Source organism: Carassius auratus, chromosome 38 (genome assembly GCF_003368295.1).
Source record: "Carassius auratus strain Wakin chromosome 38, ASM336829v1, whole genome shotgun sequence".
NCBI lineage: Eukaryota > Metazoa > Chordata > Actinopteri > Cypriniformes > Cyprinidae > Carassius > Carassius auratus.
In genome coordinates, this window is record NC_039280.1 from 13835056 (window position 1) to 13850077 (window position 15022).

A 15022-nucleotide genomic window follows, 5' to 3' on the forward strand; every position below is an offset into this window, starting at 1 on the left:
CCCCCCCCCCCCCCCCCCACCGGTCCATGCAGAGTTTAGCCCCAACCCTAAAAAAAAAAAAAAAAACTATCTGTATCCTGAAGACCTTGAATTAGCTTGTTCAGGTGTGTTTGATTAGGGTTGGAGCTGAACTTGGTCTATTTATTGTAGGCCTATACATACATTTATGCATCACCATATTCATATTACCAATGAACAGAAGTACAAAATGCAACATCACAAACTGCATACCATAGGTAGGCTACGTATTTAATGCCATATGACAGAAATATATGCTTTTAGATATTACACTTGTCTGTGATTAAAAACCAAGCCAATTAGAAACGTTCTTTGCCAGTCATATGCTCATTTTGTTCACTGGATAGGCTGAATTATTGAACAAGTGACCTTCATTGCGGACTGTGTGGCTGAAGGAATAATTATGTTTACATCTTTCTGAAGTTTATCAAAAACGCTTAAATCGCTTGGAGCACCTTTAAAAAGCCCAAAACCCTGGCGTAGAGCAACCACACGTCCGTGGAGTATAGCGCTACCAATCAGACCTATAGTCTTAGGACCTATCAGAAAAGAGATCACGAATCAACTAACCAATCATAATACAGCTCTCATCCACACCCGCCTTCGGAACCAACTACCAATCACAGCGCAGCTCTCTTCCACGCCCAGTCTCACGAGCCAATCTCTTCTCTAAACACCTCCTTTTCACACAAAAAGTCCAACATCTCAGCCCTCTTCAGGCGGATTCTCAAGGCGAGACCGGAAGTGTGTTCAGTGTACTCTCATCACGCAGAGGAAAGCACTGAGGTCATCTGCTTCAAGCTGTACCTGAACCTGAACCTGAACCTTACCTGTGGTGATTTAGCAAGGTCTGTGTCAGATATTTTATTAACTGACTCTTTAAACAAAAATGCTCGTTTGTCTGTTCTGTTATGGTTGTTGTGTTCATGTTAACGTGAGATTATGTTGAAGCTACCTAACGTAACGGTATTTTAGCCAGTTGAAGGAGATATGAGTTTGTTCATCATTAAATTACTTCATAAGTCAAGTAAAAACTATTGCACATACAGAGCAGCTTGACAAAGTGACAGCTTGGGTCAAATTAAATTAAACTAATTTAAGAGGAAATGTCGGTATTTTGCATGTCTTTGTTAGTTCACACCAGCTGAGCAGCTAGCATTAGCTACAGTAAGTTAGATGTAAATATGCGCTTTATATCGCTCGCCTATCTATGGTATATAAAAAATTCACATTCCTTTACTTAATAAACGGTTTAGTTACATACTTTCTGCGGTAAAAAGCTGTGCAAGTTCAACAGCCCCGGACAGTCCTTCTTCTTTCTATATGTATTGCTAATCTCACATGTTCAACTGTCAGACATTGTTGTTACAGGCGTGCATGGCAAAAAGGCGTATTAATAAGCATGAATATAAATAGACAGGGTCCGTCCTGCTCATGAGTAAATATGGTGTAAAAACTGTTACTTTAATGTCCCCAGTCATTCATTTCTTGGTTTTACTTTCGCTTTTGAAACTATTTTAATTCACCCAACACAACTATGTTGTCAAAGCTGCAGCTTCAACATTCTTCGTGACCGAGAACGCAATCATTTGTTCCCAAGTCTAAAAATTACCTTGTTACCCACAAATCAGGTTTAAACAAACTTCAAAACCTTTTGTTTCTCTGTCTAATTGGTCGTTATAATCTAGATTTTTTTGGTGTTTTTCACAGAAACTGACAGGATGTCTGGAGATTTGCCTCTGAATATCAACATTAAGGAACCACGATGGGACCAGGGCACGTTTATGGGCAGAGCCCAGCACTTCTTCATGGTGACGGACCCCAGAAATGTGCTGCTATCCAGTGAGGTTTTAGAGGATGCCAGAGTTACTGTGGAGAACTACAGGTCTGTGATCCCCATGGCCTGTTTTAATAATGTATCTATGAACTCCAGGGGTGAAATCCTGTACTTTAACAATGTAGGAACTTTAGAATTACCAATCACAACATTACTGGAGAGGTTTTAGAGTGCAATATATATAATGTTCATTTTCCTTTCTCAGCAGACTCTTAAAACATTGAAGCATAGATTTGTTGTTTGAAACTAGGCCCTGCTGATTACATCTGTGCAACCTCTTGTTTGTCTAGTTTTCATAAATTGCAGTATGGTTTCACTTTGTTGACAGAGGAGCTATAGTGAAATGAAAGACTGTTCAAATAATAAGAGACTTTTTTTTATATATAATGAACTATTAGTATTCTTCTGAACTGGTTGTAAGAATGTTTTTGTAAGAAATTAATGCATTTATTTAGCAAGGATGCATTACATTGATAAAAATGTTATAAGAAATTTCTATTTCAAATAAATTGTTCTTTTAAACTTTCTATTCATCATAGAATCCTCAAAAAATAACAATTTCCACAAAAACAGCAGCACATCTGTTTCCAGCATTGATCATACAAAATGTGTCTCAACGCACCAAATCAGCTTTTTTTTTTTTCTTCTTTAAGATCATGTGACCCTGAAGACTTTTTAGGAAAGTTTTTAGGCAATTCAGGATTTAATATTAAAAATGTATGAAAATACTAAATGTTATTTGAAGTCAATATTTTGAAGTAGTGTATGTGTGTATGTGTGTATGTGTGTATGTGTGTGTGTGTGTGTGTGTTTTACCTCCTCTGATATCCTGTGAAGACTTATTAATGGCTGTTTTCAAACACTCCCCCATCTTCCATTGGTCAGACAAACAGATGCCAGTCCCACCCCAAAAGCCGTTGGTCAGTGTTGCTGGTTAAGATACTCAAATAAAAATAGCAATGTTTTGACAGTGGCACAGAGCTTTTCAGAGGAATCAACCTATGAACGGTTTACCTATGTCCCTTGAATAAGAGAGACTATTTTAAAATCCAAAAACTACACACATCACCTTTAAATACTGTTTTATCTCTCCATCCTGTTGTCAGTTTATCATAGGATCAGTCTTTTACGGTTTTCATGTATTACTGTTACTGTACTGCTGTGCCCTCTTTTACAGGTTGGGAATCATAAAGCCTGGGCTAACAGAAGATGAACTATGGAGGGCCAAATACATCTACGACTCTGCTTTCCACCCAGACACAGGAGAGAAAATGCTGCTAGTTGGACGCATGTCTGCACAAGTGCCCATGAACATGACCATTACGGGTTGCATGCTTACCTTTTACAGGTAAGCACACCGTTACACTCTTTGTTCTGGACACCATATAGGCAGAAAGTGTATATAGACCTGAAAATGATATACATTAAAGTCAGAAAAGGAAACAGAGTAAATCTTTCCATGGCCTGGGATAAATATCCCCGCTCTGTTTTGTGAATACTTCCTAAATGAGTCATCATGGAAAAGACAGCACTCTTACTGAAATAGCTTTGTTTGGTGGTTTGAATCAGGGTTAGAAGGTTGATTGTTTTATAGGGGCATTTTGTTCTCTTAAAACATTAATCAAAAGTAAAAGAATACTTTACTAAGATTGAGGGGGGAAAAGTGACTTTTATTTTACTTTTTTTTTTCTTTTTTTTTTTTTTTACTTGGATCAGTGAGTCATCTGCAGATGAGTCATTTTGAGCAAGACCAACATGTGGCTCAAATTACAGCCATGTGTGGGAGATTCTTAGGACTGCAACATTGTCAATGAAAGGGTTTTGAAATATAAATAGTCATATAATAATATATATATATATATATATATATATATATAATATATTTAATATGCAGTTTTCTTTTAACTTAAGTCTCTCTCTGTGTGTGTGTGTGTGTTATCAGGACAACCCCAGCAGTGGTGTTCTGGCAGTGGGTAAACCAGTCCTTCAACGCCATCGTCAACTACACTAACCGCAGTGGAGACGCGGCAATCTCCATGAAGTATGAAGGCTAAGATCGCTACTAGAAACAATCTAGATGCAGGTTTCTATATGGAGGCCTCATGGCAGCTCTCTCTCTCTCGATGGTGTGATGTGTTTCGCCCACACTATGTTGGTATATTGCACAGTTTAGTTCCTGAAAGCTGTTGCATGAGCCAGACTGCCATGATGATTCAAATGGTGGAATCTGTTGCACTTGTACTCCATGAACCTTCATGTAGCAGAGATGCCAGTATTTCATGAACACTACACACTCTGAATACAGGCAGATTCAGACAGCATGCTCATTTATTCATGTTTCCATTCTGATCATGTGTTTATTGGCAGTTTATTATCTAACAACATAATTGCCTGTATAATTTTTTCACTAAGCATCAGTTGCTGGATTTACAAGCTATGCAGTGAAGCTTGAATTGCTTTAAAATTGTTTGACACATGCTTTAGAAATGAACACACTACTCAACAACATCATCAATTTTCTAAACCCATGGAGAGTTGTCCATTGTCTAATGTCAGTAATTTTGAGCTCCATGAAAAATGTTAATGGCTCTGATGTGTTCAGTAATACTTTTGTAACTTTTGCAGTCAGCTTGGAGCAGCCTACGTTAGTGCTACAACTGGAGCTGTAGTAACAGCCCTTGGACTGAAGTCTCTGACCAAGGTCTGTCCTTTCACTAAACTACTCAGTATTTATAGTTAATTACAGGGTGACTTTAAGCAAATAAAATATTTTAACATTGAGGGCCAGAATTAGCATTAGAGCGCAATTTCATGAAATTTTATTTGATTTAATATTTTAACATAAAAATAATTTATTTATTTGAACTCTTTTTGCTCTCCAAGGGTGTGTTTGTTTATCATTTTAAAGAAAATATTTTTTTAAATATTGTTTTAATTAATATATTTTCAGCAGCTATTACTCCAGTCAGCAAACAGTAAAATATGTTTTAAAAAATTAAGACAGTGGTTAAATATTTTATCTATATTACCCTGTGCAGAACTTTGATTCACCTCTTTCTTGGGTTAAAGATATATTCACCCTAAAATGATGAAAATGTGAATTATTCCTTTAATTGTTGACTGTTGTTTTTAGATCTAGACAATATATGACAGCAGTGACTTGAAATATCTTATCTTTTCTCAGCACTTGCCACCTATTATGGGGCGTTTTGTTCCATTTGCTGCAGTGGCAGCAGCAAACTGTATCAACATACCCTTCATGAGACAAAGGTAAGTCAGAAAACTGTTTTTTTTATTACAAAAAGGACATATTTTAATGTCATTGTATTTATGACGTAATGTAACTGTCATTACAATTATTCATGAGATTGTAATGCATTAAAAGGCATAATGAATGCATTAAAACTACTTTTATAATGCATTATACATAAAGCTTTAAGAAAAGTGTTAACAAATTTTTATCTTTTCTTAATTCTTTCACAGAGAGCTGAAGTATGGCATTCCTGTTTCCGATGCTGAGGGAAAACGTCTTGGAGAATCAACTAAAGCGGCTCAGCAAGCCATCGTACAGGTGGTGGTGTCTCGTATCGGCATGGCAGTGCCAGCCATGGGTAAGTCTTAGTAGATGTTTCACATAAATATTGTGGCACTCATCTATCTAAATTTTATTTATTTATTTATTTTTATTAAATGTATTCAGTCACTAAATGTATTCTATTCACCTCTTATTCACAGGCAAATAAATTAGTTACATTTATTTATTTATTGTGAATTTTTCCTCAAACAGCTATTCCTCCAGTTATCATGAATGCCTTGGAGAAGAAAGCCTTCATGAAGGTAAGGAACTCATTTCAAGCCTCTATCTGAGTCTGTCTGAGAGGACTTTTCTTAAACTGCTTCTTAAAAATGTGTTAATTTCTCAGCGGTTCCCGGTTCTCAATGCCCCTGTACAAGTTGGACTTGTTGGACTCTGGTGAGTTTTTACGGCACTGCTTGTTTGCTATACACTGCAATCATGGTTTAAAACAATGAATGAATGTCTTCTTTTACATATCCATCTCAACAGTCTGGTGTTTGCCACTCCGCTGTGCTGTGCTCTGTTCCCACAGAAGAGGTGAGCGTGTCTAATTTAGAAACGCTTTAGCCATGGTTTGATTAACATGCTGATTTGGGTTGTTTTCTGTCTCTGAAGTTCTATGAAGGTGAGCAGCCTGGAGCCGGAGCTTCAAGAGAATATTCGACAAAGCAATCCGAACATCACTACGGTTTATTTTAACAAGGGTCTGTAGAGAGGTCTAGGTTGCAGCCCATGTTGATGTCCTCCACTGCACTGGATGTTGGTGGGCACAACTTAGAATATATTTATTTTTGTTTTGCTGTTATATATATTTTTTAAATATTTTACCCATGTTATTGAACTATCCAAAATGAAGGTTAGAACTTGCTGCTGGATTTAGTTAAAGATGCTTGAATGTTAACTGCTGCATTGCTTTACACCTCCATCTTGGGATGACCACACACACGTAGACTTATTTACCAATATATACATTACTTTGATTTATATTAGATTATCATAGGCATGTTGTATGATTATTTAATTTTTTTTTCACTTCTTGATCTTTGGCTAGGAACTTTCTAAGATTTCTAGGTTTGTGGCTCAAATATCATTCAAAACTCTCCCGTTTGCGTTGTTACTAAAGACAGTTAAGGAAATTGGGTTTTCATCTTTATTCTGCCACTTATTTCCACCTTTCGTGCTCTACTGTGCCCATGAAGTGCACTTACACAGTGAACGCAGTGTGCTTTACTATGTACTACAAAAGAAACCCTGAAATGTGCAAACACTCCTTCATGAGCACATCAACAACTATCAGGTGACTATCACTGATATCATTTCCTGTACACCATACTTCATTATTTCTGTTTAAGCCTTATATACCTGTGTGGTTTGAAGTCATTGCAAATGTCTTCAAGACATTTGGTTGTGTAGATTGTAGTTTGTGTACTGAAGAAAGGTCAATCATATTTATTGGAATATTTAATACTTATTAGTATTTGTGATTGTAGGAATAATTTCCCCAAATAGAATGTGTCTGGGCTTAAAGACAAGCACTAAATATCTCAAGCAGCAAGAGCAAATGATAAGAACAAAGTTTGCTCATGTTCGATAGAAATCTGCTCGGTTGGAGTATGAAGAAAAAGATGCTTCATATGCTCTGCTTGATCATGTATTACATCTCAGACATGTACAGTTATGGGAACAACAATCAGATTTCTTTATTGTTGTCATGGGGGAATCTATTGTGTGTTTTATTAATATATATAATGATGTCAGTTATGGTGTCTGTAGTATTTGATATAAGCATTAGTTAGTTCACTAACCTCTGGTCCTGTAACTTGAGCACAGATGATCAAACTTGTTTTCCCTGATGTGTTGTGGTAATGTTACAGTGTGTAGTTTTTGTTGTCTGGTTCCTGAAGTTAACAAACCTTCACAGTGTTGTTTTTTTTGTTTTTTTGCCATCAGACTCTAACAACTCTGCTTTTTGGGTGCAATGGCACTTAGGCTTGTCATCATATCCTCAGTAGAGATCTGTTGTTTTTGACCTAGGCACTCCATTGTAGGCATATAATTTCGCCTAATATCTAAGCACATTAAATGTTACACAAGTATGCTGTTGACAAAGGTAGCCCAGTTGAAAGCAGTCAAGGTTTGATGCTTGCAAATTCCTCCTTACTATGATGAAAGTAAAAAAAAAAAAACATGTCTAGGTTTGATATAGAGACATGTTGGATCTGTTACGCAAACATGACGTATTTAAATGACATTTATACAAATCTGTCAGATTTCTTCCCGGGATGTCCTGTTACACCTAATATCACAGACTACTTCAGCCCCACCTAGTGTCAAGACCTGTTCTTCCTTTCAAAATATGCAGAGTACCAGCAAAGTTTGATTACACGATTAATGCTCACAAGTGTCACAATGCTTTATGATCAACATAACACAGAATTCTAAACTTAAACTGACAAGACGTTACACTCTCAGTACTGTCATGGCATCCTGAACCAGCTTACTGTCTGTAATATCAGCAATACACCAGATAATTAACAAAAGTGGGGTTTCAAAATATTCCATGATTGTAAATTGCACTAGACCCCTGACAATGTTTATAGGATGTTAAACCATAATGTTGTAATTGTACAGATTTAATATCATGTTAATTAGCTTACAGTGATCATGTTATTTTCTATATGCAGTTATAACATTATGGTTGTCCATTAAATTGTCTTATTTCAAAACAAAATACAGACTGTCACACCAAACTAGACCTCACCAAAAGAAAATTGATTCACTGCACGTGTTTGATGCTTAAGAGCACAATTTAATGATCGGTCTACTTTAGTGTGAAAAGTGCAATAATTGGGTTGATGTTACTTGCATGTAAAGGACAGTTATTCTATATTATTATTGTTGGTGCTTATTGATTTATTTTTCCAGCATTTTATATTGTTTTGTTGAATCCTTGTCTGTATTTTATCTGGAACAATGTAATAAAGCTATTAAACTATGTCTGAGACCATACTTTGTCCGCATTTGCTACGAGGGCATCATACTAAGAACCAAGAAAACAGTTGACAAAGGAATAGTTCAAACAAAAAGTAAAATGAGATGTTGATGAATTTGGAGAAACTTTGCATTAAATCTTGCTCACCAATAGATCCTCAGAAGTGCAAGGGGTGTCGTCAGAACGTTGAGTCCAAACAGCTGCTAAATCAGAAATAATCCACCCTACTCTTGTCCATCAGTTAATGTCTTGTGAAGTGAGAAGCTATGTGTTTTTAGAACAAATTCATATACATTTTTGTACTTAAAATCTTCCAACTAAAATACAAGCCTTTTCTAATCAGGAGAGAAATAAGCACAAATCAAGCAGTATTTAAAAACGATAACAGTTTTAAACATCAGTGGAACAGCCAGATTTTGATGTGAGAGGACAAAAAAGGATGAACTTTTCCATTGGAGAAAAAGTTATGGATTATTGATTCATGTTAGCCAGAAGCAATGCTTTAAAATATGCCTTGGTGAAGTTGATTCTTACAAACACACAGCTTTTCATTTGATTAAGATGTTAATTGTTTGACTGAAGTCATATGGATTATTGTGATGCTTTTATCAGATGCTTAAATTCTCATTCTCACTCTTCCCATTCCCTACAGGGGATCCATAGGTGAACAATTCATTGTAGGGGAGTAAATGTTATTTTTAGGGTGAACTATTCCTTTAAGAAGACATATTCTGAACCAGATGGCTTGGCTTCCCCAGATGGAACAGATTTCTAATTAAACAACAAGCAAAGTGATATCTATCATCAGGGCCATTTCAAAGTCCCCTGCCTTTAAAATGAAAGCATACCAGTAGGTGGATGGAGAAATGCATTTGTTGCACTTGCAAATATACAAATGGCTCAGTACCAAGTGGTTTGGTTAAGGAATACTATGTAAATGACTGCAATTTACATGGATAATACACAAAAGAATAACTGAATTATTGGAGATGACATGTTTATTGTTCATTGTGTCCACCCCTAGCTGAACCTTTGGCTGCTCACTGACCAGAAACCAGCAGGTATGTACGCATGTGTTCGCATCAAATCTGCTCTTTCAACATGGAGTTTGGAAACAGATTTTCATTAATACACATACCACAGAAAGCCACCAGTGTGGCAGCAGGCAGCCAAAGGAAAAACAACAATACAATGATTAATGTCAAGCAATTTCTAAAGTGCAAAACCATATTACTTAATTACACAACATTAGTCCTATTTGTACATACTAAAGCACCAGAATTAAAATAAGGCCACATGCAATTCTGTGGCATTGTTACTTAGCTCTTAAATGTACCAGTCAGTTCTAACAATTCAACGACCTGAGCTTTTCTCTATTCACAGCTTTAGTAGGAGAGATGAAGTGTGATGAGGTGGGTTGTGACTGTATCAAGGGAGAACTCTCCCGAATCTATTTTAATCAATCTTGGCAGCTTTACTGCACCTGACAACCTTAAACAACGTCTACTTCTCTATCACAATTTTCTTAGCGGCTTCCAAAACCGACTGAATGCTGACTTTATCTCCAAACTCCTTTTCTCTGTGCTCTAGAAGAACCCCCTGAAAACAACAAAAAACAGGATGTGTGGACAAGAAAGTGGTTGAAGAGGCTTGGAAATGCACTGTGAAAGCACATTCTTGTTTTGTAAAGGTGCTATGAAATATCTAATAGATTACCTGTTCACCTGATCCGATGACAAACACCCCTCCCAGGATGAAACCTTCTCCATTCATGTTGCCTTGGTGACCTGACCTCCAGCCCCTAATAAAGTTTTGCCAGACTCCCAAGCGAATCAAACCAAGCAAACCCATCTTCCTCTGCTGTGGCCCATAAAAAGCTTGCTGTGCACAATTAAGACACCCAAGCAGAATGAATAATGAATGAATATACAATTATTGGTGGCTTTATGCTCTATTCTTTAATACATTTGGTAATAAATCATGCAAGCATGACTGAGCTTCTGTTAACTCATGTGATTTGCTTCATGTACTAAATGTGTGAGTGTCTTTCAGAAGACTTTGATTAAAGGGCTTAATTCATATGGATTTTTATGATCCCTTTATGAACTTTTTGAAGTGTCAAAGTTTTGGTTTCATGGACTTAAAATGAAAGGAGGCACAAAAACTTTTGTTTCGGAGATATACTGAAGTCTTATGGGTTTTGAATTACAGTTAATGACGACAGAATTTCAATTTTTGGATGAACTATGCCTTTAAATGTTTACTAACCTTTTCATCCAGGAAGATCTCCCCTGCAAAGTAAGGCCTGAAGTCCTGAATCTCTGTACCTACATTCTCCTTCACAACAGCATACAGAGGGACGCCGAGCTCATCCAGCTGGGGCTTCAGAGAGGACAGCTCAGAGGCTTCCTGCAGATACACAATCATGTCATCAGCAGCCCCAAGTGTTAATAATGTATTCATTATTTAGACTCATGGGTTTGTGCTTTTAGCAACTAATAGTGTAATATTCTTAGCATCTTTTAAAGAAATAGTTCGCCATTATGAAAATTTGCTGAAAACCCCAGGCCAGTTTGTTTCTTCAGTTGAACAGATTAGGGAAAAAATTCAACATTACATCACTTGCTCACCAATGGATCCTCTGCAGTGAATGGGTGCCGTCAGAATGAGAGAAAACAAAAATAATCCACAAGTGATCCAGTCCTTCAATTAATGTTTTGTGAAGTGAGGAGCTGTTTGTTAACAGCTTATGTTAAATAAATAAATCAGTTATTTCTGGCAAAAAAAATACAAATACAAAATTTAAACGATATACCTAACCCTAACAACGATCAATCTCCATTTATAAAGCCAAACAGTTCTAAACAAAGGTGTCATTGGATTTTGATGAGAGAGAGGACAAAAAGGGATGGACTTTTTTTTTCTTTTTTCTTTTTTCACTGAAGGAAACATTGTTATGGATTGTGGACCTGTATTTGGTCAGAAGCAATTGTTTTGCAAATGCCTTGATGGATGTTTCCTACAAACATCAACTTATCGCTTCACAAGATGTTAACTGATAGACTGAACTGGAGTCATGTGGATTATTGTGATGTTTTTATCAGCTGTTTGGACTCTCATACTGATGGCACCCATTCACTCCAGAGGATCCATTGGTGAGCAAGTTATGTAATGCTAAAATCTAATATGATGAAGAAACAAAATCAATTATATCTTAGCCTGAAGATAAGTACATTTCATTTTTGGGTGGGTGAAATATTCCTTTAACATAGATTTTCTCTCAAATCAGTGCAGAAAAATGCAAAGAGTGCTCAGATTTTGCCTGGGCAAAAAAAAAAAAAAAAAAATTAGAGCAACTGATCTTTGTTATTAGGAACATGATCACTTTACCTCTCTGCACAAAAATCATCCAGGTCGCCGGACAGCCATGATCACCGCACCAGAATTATCCCAGAGAGTTTTTGCTTTTAAAGCCTTCTCATCTGAATAGATACAGATGAAAAAAAAACATTTAATAAATACTGTGCTTCTTCTTTGCTATGAGAGCAACTGGCCAAAAAATCCTTATCACTTCATGTGCATTTCAATTAATTTCTTACCACTGTTGATGGTTTTGAGGTCAGCATTCCCTAGATATTCTACAGAAGCAGGAGCTGGTTTAGTCAGCAAGAAGTCAGTGTTTGCCAGTATTAAGCTGGTGATGGCGGCCCCCACAGCGCCGAGGCCGAGTGACCACATGCCCATAGTAAGCGTCTCTCCCTCCAGCACAGACGATGACACTGCAGGTAGGTTACATGAAACATTGTTTCAATAACTGTTATATATGACTTTATATTTTCTAAGAAACACACATGAGATGAGAGTAAGGGTTCAACTAATTCTTGCCATTTATTTTCTCCTAAAGACACTACTCCAAAAACTACGGTGTTTACGTACTCATGTAACATAGGAGGGTGTATAGGAACACAGAAGGATCAATTTGTTTTTCGTACATACACAACAATAACAATGGGTAATTTGTGAAAGCTATGTTGTAATTTCCTTTTCACGATCCACCCATGTAAACAAAGAATACCATTTCACCCAAAGAATCATTTTTTTTTTTTTTACCTCACATATTTGTACTAAAGGAAAGCATGTAATTGCTATAACAACTCAAGACATGTTGGGGCAGGAGCAGTACCTTTTGTCTTTCTAAAGGGAGACTGGCTGTTCTGGCTTTTTCTTGAGAAGTGCCGGTTTGTCGAAAAAGCACATAAACATATAGAGTTGACAGAAGTGGGGCCCACTAATGTCTTGAATGCCGGTCGGCATGCAGCGATGGGCAGCGGGGCATAATTTGGAGGGAAGTTATGAGTTACAACTGTCTTATCAAAGGCTAAAAGCTGTGGGGACTGGGACACAGAGACTATGTACTTGACATCACTATTCACACAAAGAGAAAATCTTCCTCTTGGTGACAAAAGGGTCAAATGCATGGGTCGAAGTCGCATGAGGGCCATTGCTAACATCCAAGGTGAGTTTAGCCAACCTTTCCCCAATCGGGTAAAAGTGCATTTCAGTGGAAAGCTCTGGAGAGGAAAGGAAAACAGAGCTTTACCCCTCAGTGTAGGTAAAAATTTAACAAAAATAAAGAATCTCTGGATGTACAACATGTGAAAAAGAGGTACACTTTTAAAAAGTACTTATATTACAGAAATAAAATACAAGAATAAGTGTACTTTTTACAAGTGCACTCGTCTAGTGCACTTAAATGGCAAAAAACTACTTGTGCACATTTAATTAGTGCATTTATTTTTTCACAAGGGCATGCTGTACATCTCAACAGGTATGATTAACTTAATTAAAGGTCTGCACTGAAAAAAAAATTATATATTTATCCTCCTCCCAGAATGCATACAAAATAAAAAAAATAAAAACTGTCCTCTACCTCACGAAATGGAAAAACAACTAAACTGCAAAGGAAATGTTTACATAATCACACATTAAACTGATTCTTAGGCTAATATGATAATACTGCCAATAACGTAAACCCCTGGGAACTTTCTGTCATTCATGTGATGTAACGTTACTGAATTCTAGAACTATCAAACGCGTTACCAAACATAAGTGTTACAGAGTAACACAGTCGAGCCTAAAATGTTTACATTTGGCGTGCAAGTGTAAAGAATTAAAAATAAAAATCAATAAAGTTATAACTTAATCGCTTACTGACTCCAAGCAGAATTGACAAAGATATTTGTGTTAATTATACGTAAGGATACTAAAATGATGCTAAAGTCATGCTGTAGGCGAGTCAGCATGGCTAACACCTGCTGGCTAGCTTGTTTGACTAGCTAGAGAGTTAACGTTTGATTGTTGCAAATGCCAGATACGAGCGTTTACAATAAGAATATAATATGCATTATTATCTGCAGTAGTGCGAAAAAGTTAAAAACACAACCAAACGATTAATACTCACAGTTTACGGTTCAACGTATGTGTGTAGTTGGCTGTTAAGGTGCTGTTAAGCTGCTGCTGCGGTGTGTGTGTGTGTGTGTGTGTGTGTGTGTGTGACAGACGCGTTCTGTTGGAGGAGCACTAGCCCGTCTAACCTCTTAAAGAGACAGGCAACACCAAAATATATACTGCGCAAAACTTTGACAAATCCTTTATTGTAGTTAATGTAGTTTAATACACAAACTTAAAGGCACCGGCTGTGACAGTGATTAAATAAAAATTCTTTATTGTGAGATATTCTTATTGACACAGGCTTATAAAAGGTGTTGCATTAGGCCTGTTTTTCTGAATGAGTGCTCGAGTAAACAAGCCCTCACTCATAAACACACTTTCAACCACTGAGACATAGCTGCAAAATGTTTTTCAGAAACATTAAATAATCTTTCCGACCACAGAGACTTCGGATAAAGGCATTGATAATCTATAGAAGACCAGGGATGTCAAACTTTCCTGCAGATTTTAGATTCAACCCTAATTAAACACACCTGATCAAACTAATTTACATTTACATTTACATTTAATCATTTAGCAGACGCTTTTATCCAAAGCGACTTACAAATGAGAACAATAGAAGCAGTCAGGTCAACAAGAGAACAACAACAGAATACAAGTGCCATGACAAGTCTCAGTTAGTCTAGTATAGAACGCATAGCCAGGTATATATAATTTTTTTTTTTTTTTTTATTAAATGAAAAAAAAGACAAGAAAAGGAAAAGTACTGGTGTTAGTAGGTTAAGTGCAGGCGAAAAAGATGAGTTTTTAGATGTTTCTTGAAAATGAGTAAAGACTCAGCTGTACGAATTGAGATTGGGAGGTCATTCCACCAGCTGGGCACAGTCCAGGAAAAGGTCCGTGAGAGTGATTTTGAATTTCTTTGGGATGGCACCACAAGGCGTTGTTCACTTGCAGAACGCAAACTTCTTGAGGGCACATAGGATTTAACCAGTGAGTTTAGGTAAGCTGGTGCCGTGCCAGTGGTCGTCTTGTAGGCAAGCATCAGTACCTTGAATTTGATGCGAGCAGCTACTGGTAGCCAGTGTAACCTGATGAGGAGAGGAGTAACATGAGCTTTTTTTGGCTCATTGAAGACAACCCTCGC

General features: G+C 36.9%; 1 protein-coding gene and 1 pseudogene across 1 annotated transcript; one reads left to right on the top strand and one right to left on the bottom strand.

Annotated features, from left to right (window-relative positions):
• The first annotated feature begins 721 nt into the window (after positions 1-721).
• LOC113057150 (sideroflexin-1-like) lies at positions 722-8429 on the top strand. The gene is made up of 11 exons (XM_026224274.1): positions 722-866; positions 1729-1903; positions 3033-3203; positions 3798-3896; positions 4481-4556; positions 5040-5125; positions 5339-5466; positions 5643-5692; positions 5779-5828; positions 5922-5969; positions 6048-8429. The coding sequence occupies exons 2-11, from the start codon at positions 1740-1742 to the stop codon at positions 6142-6144; spliced, it is 969 nt and encodes a 322-aa protein (XP_026080059.1). The 5' UTR covers positions 722-866; positions 1729-1739; the 3' UTR covers positions 6145-8429.
• Positions 8430-9404: 975 nt separating this feature from the next.
• LOC113057149 (redox-regulatory protein FAM213A-like) lies at positions 9405-14006 on the bottom strand (annotated as a pseudogene).
• Between the last annotated feature and the right edge of the window lie 1016 nt (positions 14007-15022).

Excerpts from the sequence above, each read along its gene's own strand:
- LOC113057150 (XM_026224274.1), top strand. The coding sequence starts at position 1,740 with ATGTCTGGAGATTTGCCTCTGAATATCAACATTAAGGAACCACGATGG. Across the intron at positions 3,897-4,480 it reads GACGCGGCAATCTCCATGAA|TCAGCTTGGAGCAGCCTACG; the intron begins GTATGAAGGCTA and ends TAACTTTTGCAG. Across the intron at positions 5,970-6,047 it reads GCTCTGTTCCCACAGAAGAG|TTCTATGAAGGTGAGCAGCC; the intron begins GTGAGCGTGTCT and ends CTGTCTCTGAAG.